The sequence below is a fragment of the Ailuropoda melanoleuca genome, chromosome 10 (assembly GCF_002007445.2).
Source record: "Ailuropoda melanoleuca isolate Jingjing chromosome 10, ASM200744v2, whole genome shotgun sequence".
Taxonomy (NCBI): domain Eukaryota; kingdom Metazoa; phylum Chordata; class Mammalia; order Carnivora; family Ursidae; genus Ailuropoda; species Ailuropoda melanoleuca.
The window spans coordinates 38332023-38352748 of record NC_048227.1 but is presented as its reverse complement, the minus strand read 5'-3'; the positions used below and the strand labels follow the sequence as shown (position 1 = coordinate 38352748).

The 20726-nt window shown below is 53.9% G+C and overlaps 1 protein-coding gene across 1 annotated transcript in view; it reads left to right on the top strand.

The window, feature by feature from the left end:
* The window catches only part of RAB11FIP3 (RAB11 family interacting protein 3), a gene marked incomplete at its 5' end in the record, with an annotated part of 83819 nt that overhangs the window by 47771 nt on the left and 15322 nt on the right, over window positions 1–20726 (top strand). The window contains 4 exons of the mRNA XM_034669600.1: window positions 6259–6350; window positions 13237–13448; window positions 16608–16757; window positions 18222–18356. Coding sequence (XP_034525491.1) covers window positions 6259–6350; window positions 13237–13448; window positions 16608–16757; window positions 18222–18356 — 589 coding nt within the window. The remainder of the gene's footprint in view (window positions 1–6258; window positions 6351–13236; window positions 13449–16607; window positions 16758–18221; window positions 18357–20726) is intronic.

Below are 20726 nucleotides of genomic sequence, written 5' to 3'. Positions count from 1 at the left end.
CCAGAACTGGGGGGTCATGGGAGAAATCTTTGCTGCTCCGCCTGACGGTTTAGGGCTAGGAAGGAAACAGATGCAAGAGGCCAAGCCTGAGACACCTGGCAGTTCCAGCTGAAACACAGGGAAGATGTGCTTCTAGAATACTGCTCGGCTGGTACTGAGTGCTATGTGGTCATGATAATGAAACACATGCGTATTTATGTAACCACAGATTAGACCTAACCATTTTGGAAGGTTGGGGGGAGGGAAAGTGAGGAAGGGTATGCTGAAATCCTCAGGTACTATGCTAGGATGTCAGTAGAAAATTCTAGAATCCAGGAACTTACGAGAACTACTTAGAAACACTCTTTAGGGGCGCCTGGGTGGCACAGCGGTTAAGCTTCTGCCTTCGGCTCAGGGCGTGATCCCGGCATTCTGGGATCGAGCCCCGCATCAGGCTCCTCTGCTAGGAACCTGCTTCTTCCTCTCCCACTCCCCCTGCTTGTGTTCCCTCTCTCGCTGGCTGTCTCTGTCTGTGTCAAATAAATAAATAAAATCTTTAAAAAAAAAAAAAAAAAAAACACTCTTTAGAGGGACGAGGACGACAGACTAAGGGTGTGAGGACTGCTATGGGTACAGGTTCACTCTCCAGCCACAGGAGGGATGGCGCGTGCCCCTGGGTTTGTCGTGACCACTCCTCATCACAGACGGGAACCCATTTCCCTGGGTGACCACAGAAACTCAGAACTCATGAGCTGATGGCCACAGCGCACGGGCCGTACCTGTCGGGCGGGAAGCTCGCTACACAGCCTTACTGACAGGACAACAGCATGTGTGTGTCTCCGGGCCCGAAACCACAGAGCTGGAGGCACGAGACTGGGCTTCCTGGGGTTCAGGGGGTTGAGGAGTCCAGGCTCCTCTGAAGGGTCACAGCTGGGAGCTAGTCTTGTGGGCACGGGCAGGAAAGGGCCCAGGGCAGTGGCCAGCCAGATGGCTGGTGCTGTCCGTGTGGCTCTGAGGCTCACTCTGAGCCAGTGTTCACAGTCCTGTGGCCAGGCTGGTGGCTGGTCTGTTCTAATAGGCAGAGTTAATGCACACTGAAGCAAGCAAGCTGTAGGAGTTCCTGGACGGTCATGACCTGGGAGTCAGCAAGTGTTGCTAGAAAACCTGTGACCCACTGCTGTAAGGAAACCCTCTGGCCTCCGATGCTTGGCAAGGGAGAAGAGCCTTCTCTGCTGAGGCTGCTTCTTTCTCTGTGGAGAAGGAGGGGCTGCTGGCTGTGGCCCCACGTGGCTGTCTTGTAGGTTGTATGTGTCTTGAAGTTGAGTGACTTAAGGAACATATGGATGTGCTCTGTGTCTGGTGAGAGAAGTGGCCGTCTTAAGAATGGCCTGTCTCCTTGAGGCCTCTTCTCACCCTGACTCACTGAGACAGTACCTTCGTCTGCACCCACCACCCGTCCTCCCTCCTCCTTGCCTTCTTGTGGGCTGTGCCCCCTTTTGTCTGCCCCAGGGCTTGATAGAGGGGAGCCTAAGGCCAGGCCCTGGGATGGGTCCCGGGCTCTGCCTGAGAGGAGCTGGCCAGGAGCTGGCCAGCGCTCTCTGTCTCCATCCATAGCTTGCCCCAGCCTGCTCTCCCCTGTTGACGCCTCTCCTGGTTCACCTGGCCAGCTCTACCTGGTGCCTCCCCATCCTCTGTGGCACCTGGCCCTCTGCATTCTGTTTGTCCAGGGCTGCATCTGTACTTCCTTCTGAATCTGGGAGCAGCCCCCGTTGCCCTGAGCCCACAAGTCAGTATACCTTGGGGAAAGTCCACACACCCCATGGAGCCCCACAGGGGTTGTTGGAGTCTATTTTCACATTCTTCTGGTTAGTCATTCCACTTTGATTTAATGAAAAACAAAAACCTCCCAGCCAGTCCCAGAGTTAGCATGGATGCTCCAGCAGGTAGTGAGCCCAGCCCCCGGCAAGGGCGCTGCAGTTCCTTGAAGACACCTGAGCGTCCGCACAGCCCGCCCCTCCCCCAGAAGACCAGCAGGAACTTCCAGAGAATGCACCGACGGCACCACCCCAGCGCTGGAGGAAAATAGGACAGAATTCGCGGTTTTTCTCATGATTCTTTAATCTGGCCATTTTGATTTTCATTTCCTTTTCAACTAATTTCTTATTTTTCAACTCTTTTTTTAGTCTAAAAATTTTCATTTTTTACAGTTACATTTCATCTTTTCATTGGCTGAGCCTGAGGCAGTCTGCTGCTGGGCTGTGTGACGGGGGCTCTGTCCAGTGTGTGGGCTGAGGGGGCCGCCACACTGAGAATTTGAAGCAGACTGGGTGAGGGTGCGGCTGAGAGCCGTGAGGACTTGAGCACAGACACTGTGCAGCCAGACTGCTGTAGGCTCCTGGGCACAGCGCATCCCCGGCCCTCTGACAGCCCCCAGGCAGTGAGGCAGGGCCGTTACAGGAGGGGACGGGAGCTCTGGAGGAGGGTGAGCAGGGTGGGGGCACCTGTGTGGCACCCTGGCATGTTTGGGGGCTGCAGGGAGGCCGGTGTCCAGGTTGGGCATCTGGGGTCAGAAGGCAGAGGTGAGGGTATTGGGGGTATGGCCAGGCTGTGGGCAGTGAGGGAAGACTTGGATGTCTCCACAGGGTGGGTGGGTGTGAGTGGCCCCTTGGGTCAGTGCCAGCTTACCAGGACCATGTCCTGGAGCACATATGAGGGGCTCGACCTCCGGGTGGCCATTGCCCATGTGGGCTCGGGGGAGGCCATGCTGGTGGGGACACCCCACCTGTGCATCGGACGTACCTACCGCCAGTGGGCTCAGGGATTCAGGCTTTTTCTTTTTTCTGTAGTTTGATTTCATCATTTAACTTTGGTTATGAAAGGAGAGTGAAAATAAAACTGCAATAAAAGCGAGTCAAAGCTGATTTTGAAATTGTTTTTTGGTAGCATTTGGGAGGGTAGAGCACACGCTTTCCAGAGCCACCTTCCGCCGGAGCTGCCTTCAGGTGCTGCTCCTGCGTGCGGGCAGCCTGTTTTGGCTGGCGGGTCTGTTCTGCACCCAGGAGCGACACAGCGGGGGACTTGGTGCGTTGACCCAGTTGGCAGCAAAGCGCAGGGAGATTTTCACTGTCATACCACAGGCCTTATTTCAGGAATAGAATGAGTTGGGGGGAGGACTGCTACAAATAGGCCATCGTGCTGGCCCACCCCCACGCTCTGGAAGAGTAAGATAAATGCACATTAAAAGTATCCAGTTAACTGGAAATTGTTTCAGTTCATATAGAGAAAACTAACAGGAAAATCGTATTTAGTTCCCATGAGGGATATGAAAGCACCCACTGTGTTCACGTCCCCCTGTCCACGATGTGGGACAAGACCCCCTCGACCGTTGTCCACCACTCGTGGCTGAGCGCATGTCCGCCACATCTAAAATGGTTGGCTGTATTTTGAGACCTTGGAACTGTGTGTTTCAGGTTTTTGAAGGGTGAGGAAGACTGTTAACATCTGAGAGGGGAAAATAGGCCAAAGACAGTCAGTCAAGCTTTTTACAAAATAAACGTGCCATCTCGAACTGTACTGGGGTAATTGGCCACCCTCCCCCCCTTGCCCCAGAAACCAAAACCTTGTGTCCACAGCAGCGCCGGCGCCTCACCTGTACCGGAGACTCAGGCGTCCGCACAGGGACTCCGGCAGGTGCTGGGTCCGCCCGCGTGCGCTCAGGCTCCTCACGGATGCAGTCTGTCCCCCTCGGATGTTCAGCCACACTCCTGGGGAAACAGTACGAAACAACACAAGTACCTATGGTGCATTTTTTTTTTTAATGAGACTTTAATTATTTATTTGAGAGAGAGTACAAACAGGGGGAGGAGCAGAGAGAGAGGGAGAAGCAGACTCCCCACTCAGCAGGGAGCCGGATGTGGGACTCGATCCATCACTCTGAGATCATGACCTGAGCCGAAGGCAGATGCTTCACCGACTGAGCCTCCCAGGCGCCCCAAGTACCTATGGTTCCTAAAACAAAAGCCACGTCAGGTTTTTGGCATAAGAGCTGTGATCACTACTGCAAAGTAGTTCTGAGTTGGCACAGGCATCTCACAGTTGCTGAGGACACAGACGTTTGAATCCACACAGTTGTTGAAGGAAAGCATTGTTATTTTGTATAAGTTGAGAAAGTCCTTCAGAAACAGGACGGAATAGCCACGTGTCCTGCCGCTGCTTTGTGGTGAAGGTCCTGCAGGACCCGTTTTCCCTTCCGCAGTCCCCCGGCTCTCGTGGTGACTTCAGAACCTGGCTGGGGGACGTGGGGATGGTTAGCAGCATTTTCCCCGTGTGGCCCAGCTGCCGAAGAGGACTGTCCTCTGCTGGTTCAGTCGGAGACGCATGTGGCTCTTGACTCGGGGTCATGAGTTTGAGCCCCACACTGGGCGTAGCGCTCACTTAAAAAGAAATAAAATAAGGTACTGATCTTATGTTAGATTATGTGACATATATTGAGTAAGTGACTGATGTATTTTAAATAAGTAATTCCTATTACCTGTTTTCTGCCCACCACACTGACACCCAGTGTGTGCGTTTTCATCACCAAATGATTCTCCAGCTCTCTGGGGACACCAGCTGCTGGAGTCCATGAAGACCCCACTTCAGGCGCCTAGCCCACCCACTTCTGTCTGACCTGACAGTGAATCCAGGGTGCCCAGGACCCCTCCTCAGGTTTGATAATTTGCTATCATGGCTCACAGAACCCAGGGAGACACTTTACTTACCATTAGCAGTTTATTTAAAAGGGCACAAATGAACAGCCAGATGATGTATACAGGGTCAGATCTGGAAGTGTCTAAAATGCAGGGGCTTTTGTCTCCGTGCAGTTTGGGGTGCACCACCTTCCTGGCATGTTGATACGTTCACTGACCTGGAGGCTCTCGGAACCCCTTCGTTTTGGGTTTTTTTTTGGGAGGATCCGTTTGTCATTGGTGTTGGGCTTGGTCTGCAGCCTTGTATTCACACGTCGGGGCCCCTGGCCACCAGCCCCCAAGCTCCAGGAGTCACCTGGTTGGTGTGAACCCAGCTATGGCTGAAGGGGCTTGTAATGAACCAGAGCAGATGTTCCTCTCAGCCCCAACGTTCAGGAAATTCCCAGGAGCTGGACGATGAGCACATAAACATTTCTTCTTATGTGGTGGTGTCACAGTGACACAACACCGGGAAACACAGGCATCTTCTATCGCTCACTTGCTCTCTGCAACGTGCTGCGCTGGAATAGCGCCCAGGAGACCGTGGCCGCGGCGCCTCTCCTGCCGGAGAAGGGCCTGCTGCTGTTGAGAACCAGTTGTGTTGGGGCAGTGACGTCTCTCTTGCTGACGTCAGACTTACAGTCTGCCCGTGGTGAAGGGATAGCTTTTCCTTTAAAATTTCGCTCATTATGAAATAAAACGTTTATTGCAGAAGATCAAGTTAAGCAAAGACAAAGGAAATAAAAGCTGCCAGTGAACCCAGACCCAGGATGAGGTGCTGTTTTGGTCTGTTTCATCATACCTACACCTCCCCAAACACACACACAAGTCTTAAAAAATTTAAGTCTGGTACCTAATACTTTTTTTTTTAAAGATTTTATTTATTTATTTGACGGAGACAGCCAGCAAGAGAGGGAACACAAGCAGGGGAGTAGGAGAGGAAGAAGCAGGCTCATAGCAGAGGAGCCTGATGTGGGGCTCGATCCCAGAACGCTGGGATCACGCCCTGAGCCGAGGGCAGACGCCCAATGACTGTACCACCCAGGCGCCCCTGGTACCTAATACTTTAAAGCCCATGAGCATTGTTACAGGCTTGAGATCTTGCTGCTTCTCTTTACGATGCTGTTGGGGGTTTAATTAATTAATTAAATGGTTTTGTTTTTTTATTTTAGGGAGAGAGTGGGGGGGGGTAGAGGGAGAAGAGAATCTCCAGCAGACTCCCTGCTTAGCAAGGGAGCCTGACGCGGGCCTTGATCCCAGGACCCTGAGGTCATGACATGAGCTGAAACCAAGCGTTGGACACTTAACTGACTACGCCCCCCAAGCGCCCCAGTGCTGTCAGGGTTTTTAAAGAAACGAATATTTTATCATTCGGCCTCCCCACCACCTATGGAAGGGAGACTGCTTTCCTGTGTGAACCATCCTGCTTTCTCCCCAGGGCTTTTCGTGGGCCGTCTGGAGCCCCTGCTCACATTTACCACTGTGGACCTTCTCCCTTGGCCTCTGGGGACGCTCTGGGTTCCCTGCTGAGTACGGGTCTTCTCTCCTGCAGAGTCCGATGGCCAGCTGTGCGGGGTTGCGCCTGCTCAGGACGAGGAGCCGCCCGCCTGCCCCGATGAGTTTGATGACTTCGCTACCTTTGAGGCAAGTGGTTCTCACTGAGGGACTGAGAGGGAATTTGATGTGCCATGTCTTCCTTATGCCTTCTGAGTCCTGCCCCACTTAGTAGTGCCCGGGCTGTTTCTGCAGGAAATGCTGTGGAGGGCAGGGCAGGGCTCACCCGGCAGCCCCGTGCACTCTGCTGGGAGCTCTGGGGGGCTCATGGTTGTGGCAGGAGGTCAGCAGCTGTCTGCTCTGCTGCTGCTCACCCGAGGCCACTGGCAGGGGTCCCTTTGGGGCCTGTTGTCAGCAGAGGGACGGGTTGGGGTGTTAGGGCTCTCCAGGCTGCCAAGCAAAGCCACAGCAGGGGACGTGTTGTGAAGTTCTCGTTTTACCAAATTTCAGATCATTTTTTGGGATTAGGGACTTCTAACACCTCATGCTCCTTTGCCACCTGCCCCCACGGTTGCTATGGTTACATGGTGTCACCTATAATTGTGGGTCTTTTGTTCTCTGCATGGCAGGGAGGAGGTCTGTGAGCACAGCCACAGAAGACAGACCACACAATTGTGTCCCACCAGTGGACGGGTCGGCAGATGCCGGGATAGCCCATGTGGCTGGACGTGGAATTTTTTCTTACTAAAAATATACATTAGAAACTCCGGAGCAGCTAAAGAGCTGTTGCCCAGTAAGGGGTGCAGAGAACAGTGCTGGGCTGTGATGAGGTGGCTGTGAGCCTTAGCGTCTTGGTAAAATGAGGTGGTTGCACAAGCCAGCTTCTCAAAGTCCACAGGAGTTCAACTACTTTCCTCTGGGGTCTTGTGTCCTGGCTCTGAGGGGGCTGCTCCAGGCGTTGGTCAGCCCTCACATAACATGGGTTCACTTTCTGACTGTCACTTCTGATGGCACAGACCTCTGGGCCACTGGGGAGCAGTCAGCATTCACAGCTTTGTTCCGAAGTACCGGCCAGGTCTGAGCCCCCCAAGGGTGAGGGGGTGGGGCTCGCATCCTGTTTAGCGAGGTTGGTGTGTTCATTCTGTGTGTATGTGACCTGGGGGTGCCAGGTCCTGTCCGGGCATTGGAGGCCAGGTGCCGACTGGGGCACGTGCTGGCTGCACGGCCCGTGTGGCTGGTTGGAGGCTGTAGGCTTGCAGGACTCTGCTGTGTCACCTGTCAGAGGAACTGCAGACCCTGTAAGGAGGAGAGGCTGCTGACCTGATCGGAGTAGGGCCGGCTCGCTTACAGCAGGGTGGGGAAGGCTCTGTGCGCTTTGACACACCGCGGGCCTTCCAGGAATGCAGCTTCGGTTGGGGGTCCTTCTCTCCTTGTTTGGAGCATCAAACAAGAAGGGGGGTCATGACACTTCTGCAGACGCCTCTGCAGTGAGCATCAGACCTTTGTCTCACCTGCCGGCAGAGCCTGAGCTGAGCATCTGTCAGCATCTTGCACTCATCCCTTGCTCCGGTTTCTGCTGGGCATTCTATCCATTTCTCACGCTCTATGTGGAGGTGGGTATAGTGGGTTGAATGGTAGTCTCCCAAAAGATAGGATCACTTGGAACCTGTGAACGTGACCTTATTTGGAGAAAGGGTCCTTGTGGATGTAATTAAGTTGCGGGTTTTGAGATGAGATCTTGCTGGGTAGTAGGCTGGGCCCTGAGTCCAATGACAGGTGTCCTTAGAAGAGAGGAGGAGACGCACAAGAGCCCCTTGACCGAGCCACGGAAGCTGGGGGGACGGAGCCACATGCCCAGGGCTGCCTGGGGCCACCAGGAGCCTCCCCTGGAGCCTTAAGAAGAGTCGACCTTGCTGACACCCAGAGCCAAGAGGATGCATTTCTGGTGTTTCAGCCGCGCAGTCTGTGGTACCTCGTAACGGCAGCCCAGGACACTAACGCGGGGGTTTGTTACCCAGGGTGGCGAGAGGCATCAGCACATTTTGTACCTAGAGAGCTCATTTGACCCAAAAGTGTGGGAGCCTCTGGTGCTGGGGCTGACTCCTGAACCCTGGGCGGAGTGGTAGGGGGTCCTGTCCAACTCTGGCCCCTTCTGTCCTCTGTGCCGGTGGACCCCCGAAGCCACAGGAGTGTGGTCCCCCCGCCTCTGTGGTGCCCTCGGGTGCCAGCTCCCATCTGGTGCATGTCACCTTCAGAAGGCATGGTGGAGACCCCATGTTTCAAAGAATACAAAAGGGATGCTTCTGGGGTTTTTTGTTTGTTTTTTTTTTCCAGAAAGGAGGAAATGTTTCTTTTTTAAGTTGTTGTTACTTTTGAAAAATAATTAGTACTTTATATTTGAGCAGTTTTAGCTTTTCAGAAAATGGAGCAGATAGTACAGAGAGTCCCCATCCCCCCGCCCCCCGGTCCCCTGACTCAGTCACAGTTTCTCCATCATGAACATCTGGCATGAATTAGTTGGTACGGTTGTTATCCTGGGTGATCCAGTATTGATGTATCGTTGATAACAAAATCCCAGAGTCTACATTAGGGCTTCCTCTTGGTGTTAATGCATTCTGTGGGGGGTTTTATTAGAATTTTTTTTAAGATTTTATTTATTTATTTGAGAGAGAGAGAGACCACAAGCAGGGTGGGATTGGGTGGAGGGGCAGAGGCAGAGGGAGAAGCAGACCCTGCACTGAGCAGAGTGTCTGACGTGGGGCTCGATCCCAGGACCCCGAGATCATGACCTGAGCCGAAGGCAGACGCTTCAGCGACTGAACCGCCCAGGCGCCCCGTGCGTCCTGTGGGTTTTAACAAATGTACAAAGTCATATGTTCACCATGTACTGTGATGCAGAGGGTTTCGCTGCCTTCAACACTCTCTGCTCCCTGGATTGACCTCTCTTTCCCCGCTAGCACCTGGCAGCAGCCAATCTGCTCTCTCCGTGGTTTTGCCTTTTCCAGAATGTCACGGCGTTGGAATCCAGCATGTGGCTTCTGCTGGTGGCTTCTATTGCTTAATAATGTGCATTTAAAATTCTTCCATGTCCTTTCGTGCTTTTTACGATCTTTAGATGTAACTCTCAGGGGATTGGAACCAGGTACTGTGAAACTTAGGCAAAGATGTTCTTTTAAAAAATCTTGTACCTCCAGGGGCGCCTGGGTGGCACAGCGGTTGGGCGTCTGCCTTCGGCTCAGGGCGTGATCCTGGCGTTATGGGATCGAGCCCCACATCAGGCTCCTCTGCTAGGGGCCTGCTTCTTCCTCTCCCACTCCCCCTGCTTGTGTTCCCTCTCTCGCTCGCTGTCTCTATCTCTGTCAAATAAATAAATAAAATCTTTAAAAAAAAAAAAAATCTTGTACCTCCTATAATCTTTAAGTTCAATAAAAATATGGGTGGAGAATATGTGCATTACACCCAAATACCCCATTTGGAGACCCTCTGATCTTCAGAGATAAAGAAGCCGTGTGCTGACTTCCTGGCTGCACACACAGCAGTGTGGGTCGGGGGCGCCTTTGCAGTTCACCGCTGGGCTGCTCCTGGGTCGTCCTCTGCTTCCTGTGGGCTCCGAGCTTGAAGCACCTCCTAGAAGAGCTACCGATGTGGCCTCTCTGAGAAGAGGGGGACAGGGTGAGGACTCCAGTAAGATTTGTCACATTCACGGGAATGCAGAGGGGAAGGCTGGGGTACCCAAAGCCGCTGCTGCCTGCAGGGGTGAGCTCATCTCTCAGGGTCCCTGGAAGGACATGGGAGGGTCACAGAGAACAGACACAAAGAGAAATGATAAGAATTGTCCCTGCTGTGCTTCCTCTGTTCCTCCCTCCTTCTCCCACCGAGGCATCTAGAGGAAAGAGCTGCCTTAATAAAATGAATGTGGACTGTGTCGTCTTGCAAACTGTTACAGAGGTTTGAAAGTCAAGAACAGAAGCCACCGTGCTGCAGTCTGTTAAAAACCCAGTGAGGACACTTCCTGAACTTTGCCCCCCTTCCCTGGTCAGCATAGCAGGAGGATTAATGGAGCATGTCTGGGAGCAGGTTAAACTTTTTCCAAGGCTGCGATGTACCTTCAGGTGAGCACGCAGGTTCTGCTGAAACCTCAACAAACTGACAAATAGGAAGGCCGTGGGGTTAGTCGCAAGAAGCTGGCGACCGGTCTGGACAGGCATCCCCGGTGCTTGCGATACCGTGGGGAGGGCATCTCCAAGAGCACGCCCTTCCCAGAGCCGGTGTGTGGAGCCAGGCGAGGCCCGTTGACGCCGCCCAGACTAGCGCCTGAGGGTGAGAGGAGCAGTTGGTGTCCCTCCGAGGGACCGTGACCTGGGCAGTGAGGATACGGGGCAGCGTCGGCCACACTTGAGCTCCTTGCCGATGGCTCTGAACCCGGCGTCCGTCTCCATCAGCAGATCCTTTGTTAATTGGTGAAGGTAACAGTAACGTGGCAGAATTTTCCAAATGTACTTTGATTTTCCAGTGAGTTCGTCTTAACATCTGCAGTTTGTAAATATTTTAAAATCTGTAACATAGGTCTGTGGGCTTCTGGGCAGAGTTGGGTCCCATGTGGTGGCAGACGCGAGCTGACGGGTCAGGTGTGTGGGCTGTTTCTGTGTCTTGTGTCCCGTACGGGGGAGGTGCCCTGAGGTGACCGTTGCCTCTCGTGGGAAGGCAGATGTGTAGCCAGCTGCTCTGGGAAGCTGCCGGCCTTGCTGACGGATCCTGAGGGTGAGCGGCTCCTGACCCCCTGGGGCTGCCCTGCTCAGCAACCGCACCAGGTGTCTGAGGGCTCGGCGTAGCGGTGTGGGGGCCGGACCTCCAGGACACTGTTGCCTTATAACTGGGGGCAAGCACGGTGTCAGTGCCCGCGTGAAGCCTTCAGTGACGCGGGAAGCAGTGCTCATCTGTTTGACTCTCCTGCGGTGTGGGAGCGGTGGGTTTGCCTCAGGAATGTGGAGCTGAAGGTGGGGGAGCTTTCGTCCCGCTCACCTGTTTAGGAGGTGGGCGAGTTGCCCAGAATGGTGTGTGTGTGCCTGACCTGCGGCAGTCGGTTTTGTGCCTCATGGTTTCTGTGTCAGTGGAGAGTGAAGTCCACCCCGAACCGTCCTGTCCAAGGTCCAAGGAAGCTTTGGGCTGCACGATCCGTGTGAGCTCCTTGCAGGTGAACTAAGCAGGCCCGATGCCTGCACCTCCTTCCCTTCCCGGGAGGAAGTGCTCCGCTCCGTGCTGAGTTGGCTTGCCCGTGCGCACGCTGAGCTGCCTGTCGAGGGCCTGGAGTCCCTGCTGGCCAGGGGGAGCATTGTGCCATTTCAGAGGTGTTGGTTGGTTGGCTTTTCAAAAGCTGACCTCAAGAGTTAAGTTCTGTTCCCTACAGGAAATCATCTCAGGTCCCCAGTCATGGTCTTCAGGGCCCTTGATGGGCCTGCTAGGTGAGGATTGGGTTCTGTGGTTATCGCCTGCTTCCTGGGTCTGAGGACTGAGTGGTTGAGGAAGGTGCACGGACTGTCATGAAGACAAGGAGCAGTGGGGTGGGGGTCTTCCTCCTGTCCTTGGGTGATTCTCAGGCAGCACCCCTGCGTGAGTGTGCAGTGCCGTCTGGGCAGCGAACCAGCAGCACCCTGCAGCAGACGTCGGGAACTGGCTGTGGATTTTGTGCCTGCCTAGCTCAGACTGCCCGTCTCTGCCCGCGTTGCCCACAGGCTGAACATAGAGCCAGCCCTGAGCCGGGCAGGAAGTGATGCCTGCTCAGTGATGGGAAGCCTCTGAAAGTGATTTCCTGGTTTCAGATTTTGAGGTGAGGGTTTTTTAGGAGTTCCTCAGTTGGAAGATGGGGTTTTTCCCTTGGAAGCATAGGTAATGCACTACCTGTCCTGTCATTCCATTTTATTCTGGCTGCACACACAGCTGGGACTTGTGAACCCCACGGTCCTCCAGGTTTCTTTCTGTACCTGCCTGTGTGGTCTCTTAATCCCCATCCCGTTTTGCTGATGAGGGGACGGGCTTGGAGTGGTTGGGACCCCAGTGTGGGGTTACTGTTCTGGTGGATGGTGGATGGAGGACGGACCCTGGCCTGTCATTGGCACACTAGGATCCCACCAGCTCAGCCTGGGCCCTTCCTTCATGCCTCTTCGGTGGGGCGAGGAGCTGTGGGGGTGCAGCCATGAGAGGTCCTCAGAATTAGTTACCACGGCCCAGCTGAGCACACTGTCCTCTGGTGACATCAGAAGGACAAGGCAGAGTGCACCTTTTCCCGCTACTTTTCTGGAATCTTATTTGTTCTCAAGTTGTTAACCTCAGATTCTTTTGAGCATGAAATGTTGGTGCTTTCCCTAACCAGTGCAATTGCATTGCAGTTAAAAGCTGAGATGATAAATTGAAAATGGCCTGTTAAATGATTCTTCAGATTTAAGTCATTTGCAGCGTGCTGCCACATGCTGGGCCCTGTGCTGGGCCCTGGGTCCAGAAGAGTGAAAACAGAGATACAGGTTTTGTGGAAAGTAGGCCTTTAACCAGTGAACGTAATGGATTGGTTAATAATCGATGGGTCGGTATTTTGAGGTTAAACCACGTAATTGAATTTCAAAGCGGTAGCCTGAACATACACAACAGATATCGATGGTGACTTTTTAATTAGTATGCTCTTACACTGTTCTTTGGATAGAGGTAATTCAGTGCTTATAGCCACAACATGGGTGGCCCCACTGGGCTTCATCCTGTGGTGCTGGGTGCCTTCTGTCTGTTTCAGGTTGACCTACATAACTTTCAGAATTGCTCTAGTCGTTTTTCTGCTTTGGAGCACATGTCTGTGTTTCAGTTTTTAAAAATACTGGATTGTTTTGTTAAGCTAATGTTTCTGCTTAGAGGTGCGGTTGGGACCCTACCTGAGGCTGTCTCTCCACACGGTCTCTTCGACGCCTGCAGTCGGGCACTGTGTGGGGCATCGGGGTTTACTGACACGTGGTCATTTTAGGATACGGCACTGACTCCTGGCCCTCTCTCCTAGGCCAACGAGGTGACAGACAGCGCATACATGGGGTCTGAGAGCACCTACAGTGAGTGTGAGACCTTCACCGATGAGGACACAGGCACCCTGGTGCACCCTGAGCTGCAGACTGAAGGGGATGCAGACAGCGCGGGTGGCTCAGCTGTGCCCTCCGAGTGCCTGGACGCCATGGAGGATCCCGGCCACGGCGCTCTGCTGCTGCTCCCGGGCAGGTCCGTACCCTGGGTATTGTTCCTAAGACACTGAGTGGATGTGTCTGTGGGCACTTTGGGTTTGTGGGTGGGTTGGTGTCGGAGAGTGGTGTGAGATCCGTGCAGGACCTGGGGAGAATGTGGACCCTCCGGGGTGGCCTGGAGTCCTGCTGTGAGCCCACCCCACCCCCCGCTGCCCTGAGCCGTGGGTCAGCCATAGCTGACCGCCTTGTGCGGAAGTGCCCTCCTGCTGGCAGCAGGTAACCTGGTTGTACATATGCTGCAGACTTCCTTGGTTGTAGAGAGACTTGGTCCTGGGTTTCTCACTGAAGTTCTGAGAGACCAGGGCAGGACACCATATTCAAGGCACATCTCCCAGCAGGGTCTTACAACCTGCTTGTCTTTCCTGCAGCCCTACCCAGATCTTCTGCTCCTACCCCCTGCCCCTGCTCCAGGTGTCCCCATGTGTTTGAAGACCAGTGAAGGGAGAGGGCAGGGTCTGACAGGTGCTGGGTGGCCCACGCGGACCCGGAACGAGAGCTTGCAGTTTGCCCTGTGCTGTGCTGAAGCCATCATGCTTCACAGCCTTGGAAGTGGTTTGGTTTTATTTTGTGTTGCTCGTTTTATTTGATGTCATTTCTCATCTGGCCCTCCCAGGGATTTTGTTTTTTCCTCGTTAACTGCAGTATCCCGTAGTGGCATGTGAGTGCGGATAGGCCCCTAACGACAGCACCGCTCTGCCCGGGCTTGTGCCGCAGTCAGAGTGACCACGCAGAATTGTAGCCTTTGTACGCCTGGCTGCTTTCACTTAACGTTGTGGCTGTTGAGGTCCATCCGGATGTTTGTGTGTAGTCGTCCATCCTTTGTTTTCATTATTATTATTCTGTTGTATGAGTGTGCTGTAGCTTTTTAATTCCTTGTGGGTGGCCATCTGGGTCGAAGCTGCTGCAAACCCCACGTGTCTCGGTGGCCTGTGTGTCCCTGGAGCGGGGCGGTGCTGCGTCTGCAGCGTGCTTGTCGGGCTGTGGGACAGGAGCCGACCGGGCTCTCGTAGGTGCTCGCCTGCCCGCCGCCTGTGGGCTTCTGGAGGCAGCCGGTCCCTTCTCTGGGGGGGGGCGTGGAGTGCAGTGTTGGTGTGGGGGAGCTCTTACTTGCATTTCCTATGTGAGTGCCTTTTCTTGGGTTTATTGCCCATTTGGAGATCTTTTTTGTGAAGTACGTGTTCAAGTCATTTACCCATTTGTTTATTGCAGGGGTCTATAGACCTTTTCTGCAAAAGGCCGGATAATAAATATTTTTTTTAAAGATTTTATTTATTTATTGGACAGAGAGAGACACAGCAACAGAGGGAACACAAGCAGGGGGAGTGGGAGAGGGAGAGGCAGGCTTCCTGCTGAGCAGGGAGCCAGATGCGGGGCTCGATCCCAGGACCCTGGGATCGTGACCTGAGCCGAAGGCAGACGCTTAACGACTGAGCCACCCAGGCGCCCCTGATAAGAAGTATTTTTTGGCTTGCAGGCCATATGGTCTCTGTGGCTACTACTCAGCTTTGCTGGTGAAGTGCAGTGTGGTTCCGGTTCATGGCTGTATCCCAATCCAATCTTACAAAACAGGCCATGGGTGTGATTAGGCCTCTCCTGATCTGTTTGCCTGTCTTGTTCGTACTGATTTGTAGGAGTTTGGGGTTTTTAAAAACATTTTATTTGTTTATTTGAGAGAGTGAGCGAGAGAGAGCACTAGCAGGGGGTGGGGGGAGGAGCAGAGAGAGAGGGAGAAGCTGACTCCCCACTGAGCAGGGAGCCTGACACTGTGCTTGGTCCCAGTGTGGGGCCCGCTCTGAGGACCTGAGTCGAATCACGACGCTTAACCAGCTGAGCCACTCAGGCGCTCCCCCTCTGTACTGTACAAAGTGTTGCTTACTTCGCATGACTGTGATGTTTACTTGTTTTCTTTTAAGAGCTCTATTTTTTATCTCTACATTCAGATCTGTAATCTCTCTATAACTGATTTTTTGTGTGAGGTGTGAGGTTGGGGTCATTTCCCGAATGAGGATCCAGTCAACTCAGCCTCAGTGTTGAATAGGTTCCTCCTTCCTTCAGTGTCTGGTGTCTCCTTGGTCCTGTGCGGTGGCTGAGTGTGTGTGGGGCTGGGGCTGGACTGTGCAGGCTGCTCCGTCTGTCCATTCTTGGTCTGAGTGTTGAGCAGCCGTGTTGATCTGGGGTGCATGCACAGAGACCCAGTTCCGTCCCTGACTCTGCCTGCAGGGCAGTCACTTGGCTCTCTGAGGCTCCCTTTCCTCTAATGAAAGCGGCAACTCTCAGATTCTTGTGTGGATAGTGGTGATGAGCTTAATCCAGCCCTGGTGGAGGAGCTGATGACATCACAGCTGTTTTCTGTTGCCCCTGGTGACACCCTGGGCCTCCCGGCACTGGCTCAGCCTCTGCCAGCTCCAGGCATGCCCAAGCATCTCGCCTGGCCCCGTGACCCTGCACTGTGCAAGGTGGGCGTGGAGGAGTGACCTCCCGCTCAGAAGGAGGACAGGTGCTAGCAAGCCCTTTACTTTCCCTGGTTGGAATCTGCTATTCCGAATTTTACGTCACAGCAGAAGTCTGCACCCACACTGGCCAGCGGCTGTGTGATGAGGCATGGGGTGCGTCTGCAGGAGACATGGGCCTGTGTCCGCAGCTGAACGCTTGACGTGGGGCTGCTGAGCAAATTGGGATGTGCTCGAAGTGTACAACGAACTCCAGATTTCACAGACTTGTTACAAAGTAAAGAATATAGGGGCGCCTGGGTGGCTCAGTCGGTTAAATGTCTGCTCCCAGGATCCTGGGATCCAGTCCTGCACGGAGCTCCCTGCTCAGCGGGGAGTCTGTTTCTCCCTCTGCCCCTCCCCCATGCTCACGCTCTCGCTCTCTCTCTCTGTGTCAAATAAATAGAATCTTTTTTAAAAAAGGAATATAAAATCTTGCTTCTGAAATGATGTTTTGGATATGTTGGAAAAAGTTAAAATGCATTATTAAAATCAGTTTCACCTATTCATTTACTTCTTTCTAACGTGGCTGCTAGGACATGTGAGCTCACACGTGTGGCGAGTGGCGCTTCTGCTGGAAGGTGCCGTCACCCCCTCGGTTCTGGGGCCGCACGTCTCAGTGTACTGCTTCTGTTCTGCCCTTGCAGATCCCACCTGCACAGCCAGTCCGCCGTCGCGGTGATAGGCGGCGAGGAGCATTTCGAGGACTATGGGGAAGGCAGTGAGGCAGAGCTGTCCCTGGAGACCCTCTGCAACGGGGAGCATGGCTGCAGAGACCCCGCTTTCCCCACCCCCAGGTAACGCAGCCCTGCTCTGCTGGGGCCTGTGTGTATGTGCATGTATGTACACGCACGTGTGGGTGTGTGTGCGCGTGCTACCATGTTTACTGTCAGTCCTCGGACCCTGTTCCTCTTGTAGCTGCAAGTTTGTACCCTTCGATCAGCCTCTGTGGGAGGCTTCCACGTCACAAATGATTCTTTGGAGTCATTTCCTTGTAATTGTCAGGCGTCCCCAAATTGTCTGGAGGTTGTGGCTGACTAAGCTGAAACGCTAGGTCTAAAGGGTGAGACGTTCACTCGTGGAGCTGGATCCTCCCCAGCTCGCCTTCCTCTTAGGGCTTCACTTGTCTCCAGATGAGGGGGCTGTGGACCTGGCAGCCTGTCCCTGGAGACCGGCCCATCTGAGCACGTGCCCGCCTCTGCAGGTGAGGCTCCTGCCTGGCTCAGCAAGAGGTCCACGGCATCCACCTCTCCCCTTGGCGGCCAGTTCTTGAGACCCTCTCTCTCTGCTGACAGCAGAAGCCGAGTATCTCTGAACCCATATCTGCGAGACCCTTCTTTGCCCAGACTGTTGCCGTGGCCCAGAGGACCCACCGGCCTGGCAGAGGGCCTTTGTGGCAAGTCTCTGGGAGTTGGCATGAGTGAAGCGTGTGAATGCTTTTAGCGGCTTTCCTCTCCACAGCGTGTGTGTGGTGGTGTTGACGCAGAGGCCGAGGACTGGGCCCTGCTGAACGTGTGTGTCCAGCTTGGTAATCTTCCTGTCTGCTCAGTCGGTGCCTCTCACGTGGTCTTTTCGCTGTTTTCTGTCTCAGGTGTCACCTCTGTACTACCACTGACATTTCCCTTCAACCTGTCTTTACATGGAACCTCCAAACGGGCTTCCAAAAGCCGGCAGGTCCTAACACCCCAGGGATGTGGCTGCCTCTCTGCTTTCACATTCCCGCAGCAGGCACCCCCCGCCCCCCAGTGCCCCAAAAGTCCACTGAGATTAGATCACAGGCAGGCAAACCCATGACTGACCAAACTATCGGTGATTCTTCATGCGCGCACGGCTTTGGAGGCCAGGGGGCTTCGGAGCAGTTACTTACTGAGCTGTAGCTGCGGGGCAGGGAGTGACAGCACGCCTGTGCTTTGCTCTCACACGGATGTGTTTTTGACAAAGGAGAAGGTAGTGTGTCCAGCCATGTACTTCCTGTTAAAAGTGTTTGTTTTCCAGTGAAGCCCATGGGCCACACCTGTTTCCCCTGAGCACCTGACCAGGAAGGAGCAGGTGTGTGACCCAGTCCCCTGCTGCTCCACCTGGTCCGTGTCACGGTCCTGAAGGTGACGTTGAGGGAGGTGGGCCCCCAGAAGTGTGAAGGAAAGAGCCAGTCTTCCACAGGCAGGTTGCTGACAACATGCTTGTGTCCAGCCCCGCCGTGGAGTCACGGATAGCCCTGTGGGTCCTCGCTGTCTCTGAACTGATGCTTCTCGTCTCTCTAGCACCGACCCGCTTGCCGCAAAGCTGCACAGCATCCTCACTGATGAGGCTTTTGAGTTTTACTGTAGCCAGTGCCACAAACAAATCAACCGCCTCGAGGATCTTTCTGCTCGCCTGAATGATCTTGAAAAGAATAGGTAACGATCAGTGCCTGCCCTTGCTCTTTGCTCACGCGGGAGGGAGCGTCTGGTGAGCCGCCACGCTGGCCCCTGGTGCCACTAGCTCAGCTGTAGCCGAAGGATGAGTGTGCGACAGCGGGACTCTTCTTTGCCCTGCATGCCCCTGCACGTGCTGAGCCTGTGTGCGCTGCACTCTGCCCTGCCTGCTCTGTGTGCATGCCTCTGTCCGAGCCACTGCTTCTGTCCCACGGGAGGGAGCTGCCCTCACACGCTGTGTGTCCTGCATGGGGACGTCTGGTGTGTGAAAGAATGTCTGCACCTGGAAAGGGAGGCTTTCTTCTTCTTACTAAAAGATGTCTTCAACTGAGAGTCACGTGGAAGGGCTTTATGAAATTTAAAGTGACGTTTGGTCTTTAAAAACTCACTTGTAGGGGCTCCTGGGTGGCTTAGTTTGTCTAGCATCTGACTCCTGATTTTGGCTCGGGTGATGGTCTCAGGATCGTGAGATCAAGCCCTGCGTCAGGCTCCACACTGTGCATGGAATCTGCTTGGGATTCTCTCTCCCCCTCCCACAGCTCATGCCCTCTGGCTCTCAAAAAACCCCCCAAAATAGATTTGTAAGCAGCTTTCAGAAGTGTATGTTTAAATCAGGCGCGCCTTTCCTTGAACCTATTTCTTTTCTTTTTTTTTTTTTAAGATATCTTATTTTTAAGTCCTCTCTACACCCAACGTGGGGCCCAAACACATAACCCAAGATGAAGAGTCACACTCTACTGACTGAGCCAGCCAGGTGTCCCCCAAACCGTTTCTGTAAGGCCGCCGCAGACTCTTACCAGAATATCCAACTTTGCTACCCTGTTTTTAAAATGGGCATCCAGTTAAAAGGGGGGGGGCATTTGGGACTCAGCATGTGCCTGCTGCCCCCTGGCCTTGGTCCGTCCCCATTCTGTCCCTCTTCCCTGTCTCCCGGTTCCGGTTTGTGTCTGAGTGTTTGCCTCCCTCTCCATCCTCCATACCCAAGCCTACTCAGGTCAGAGCTTCAGAAGGAGACAGTCTCTTTTGCTGGCTCCCTACAACATGACACACTCCAGTTAAAGAAGATGGGTTGGAGTAGCTTGTACAGATCGGCATGTCTTGTGTGGGCAAGCCCCTGGGTGGGCCATTTGTGTGGTTTACCGCAGCAGCGCCAGCCCCACAGAGCTGGGGAGTGGCCCACGGAGAGCTCTCACGCTGGGCAGGACAGGATGGTAGGTGCTCATCGGTGCTGTGGGCTCCCGCGTGGCAGTCTGGAGTGGCTTCCTGAAAAAAGGGACCTTGGGCTGGTGGGAGGTTCCATAAAATGTGGCAGAAAGACCAGCCATCCTGATGGCTTCACTGTGTTTAGAGAGCTGTCTTCTAAAACCTGCTCCCCTGTCTTGAGGAGCCTGCCCCCTTACGGCCTCAGCCAAGCTCAGCTCAGTCTTCCTGGTGGGTCCCTGTGGCCGACAGCCCCATTGTACCTGCTGACCTACGTCTGGTTCCCGTGCAGCACATTTAATGTCTTCAGCCCCTTTCCTACGTTCTGTGCATCGCCCACAGCACAGACTAGAATCCAGCAAATGCCCAGTCGCGTGGAAAGGATTCTTTGTGGCCAGTTGGCAGCTTCAAAGGGGAGGCCGGGGGAGGTCCCGGAAGTCCTGACACGAACCTAGCTTTCCCGGGAAACGGGGGAAATGTGGCATTTAGTGACTTCAGAGACCTGCTGGCCTCTCTCGTAGGAAAACCAGTCTTTCATTTCACATAGCGTGTGTTTAGCTGGGTGTGTAGTGCTCCGGGAAGGTCCCTCCACCTGGCTGGCGAGGGGTCCCCTGTGCTTCCCATATGGAGACCTGCTTCAGTGGGTTCGAGAACAGGAATACCTTGTCAGTATTTGAGAGTAAACACAGAGACACGTATCTCATCTCTCAGTTCTGGAATGATCTTTTCTGTGTGAGAACCTGCTGCGGGATGGCCATGGTCGCCTCCGCTGGGCCTTTTGCGGGGGAGCCTGGGATGCAGCTAAGGGTGGCCGGCAAGTTCAGTGGGGCCTTGTGTCCAGTCTCAGCCACTCCCTGAGGAAGACCCTATCAAGGTGGGCTCATGCGCCATTAAAATCATTATTGTAATCACAACACAACTGTCGGGAAATTTGTTCCAAACACTGAAGTTAAGGAGATTTAAATCTTGCTTGTTGGTTCCCATGGAATTACCACAGAATAAATGTATTTGGTTTTGGTTTGTGGATGGTAAATGGTGATTCAGTCCCAACTGTGTCTGGAAGCTTTGATGTCAAATATATTTCCTTCCTTCCTTCCTTCCTTCCTTCCTTCCTTCCTTCCTTCCTTCCTTCCTCCCTCCCTCCCCTCCCTC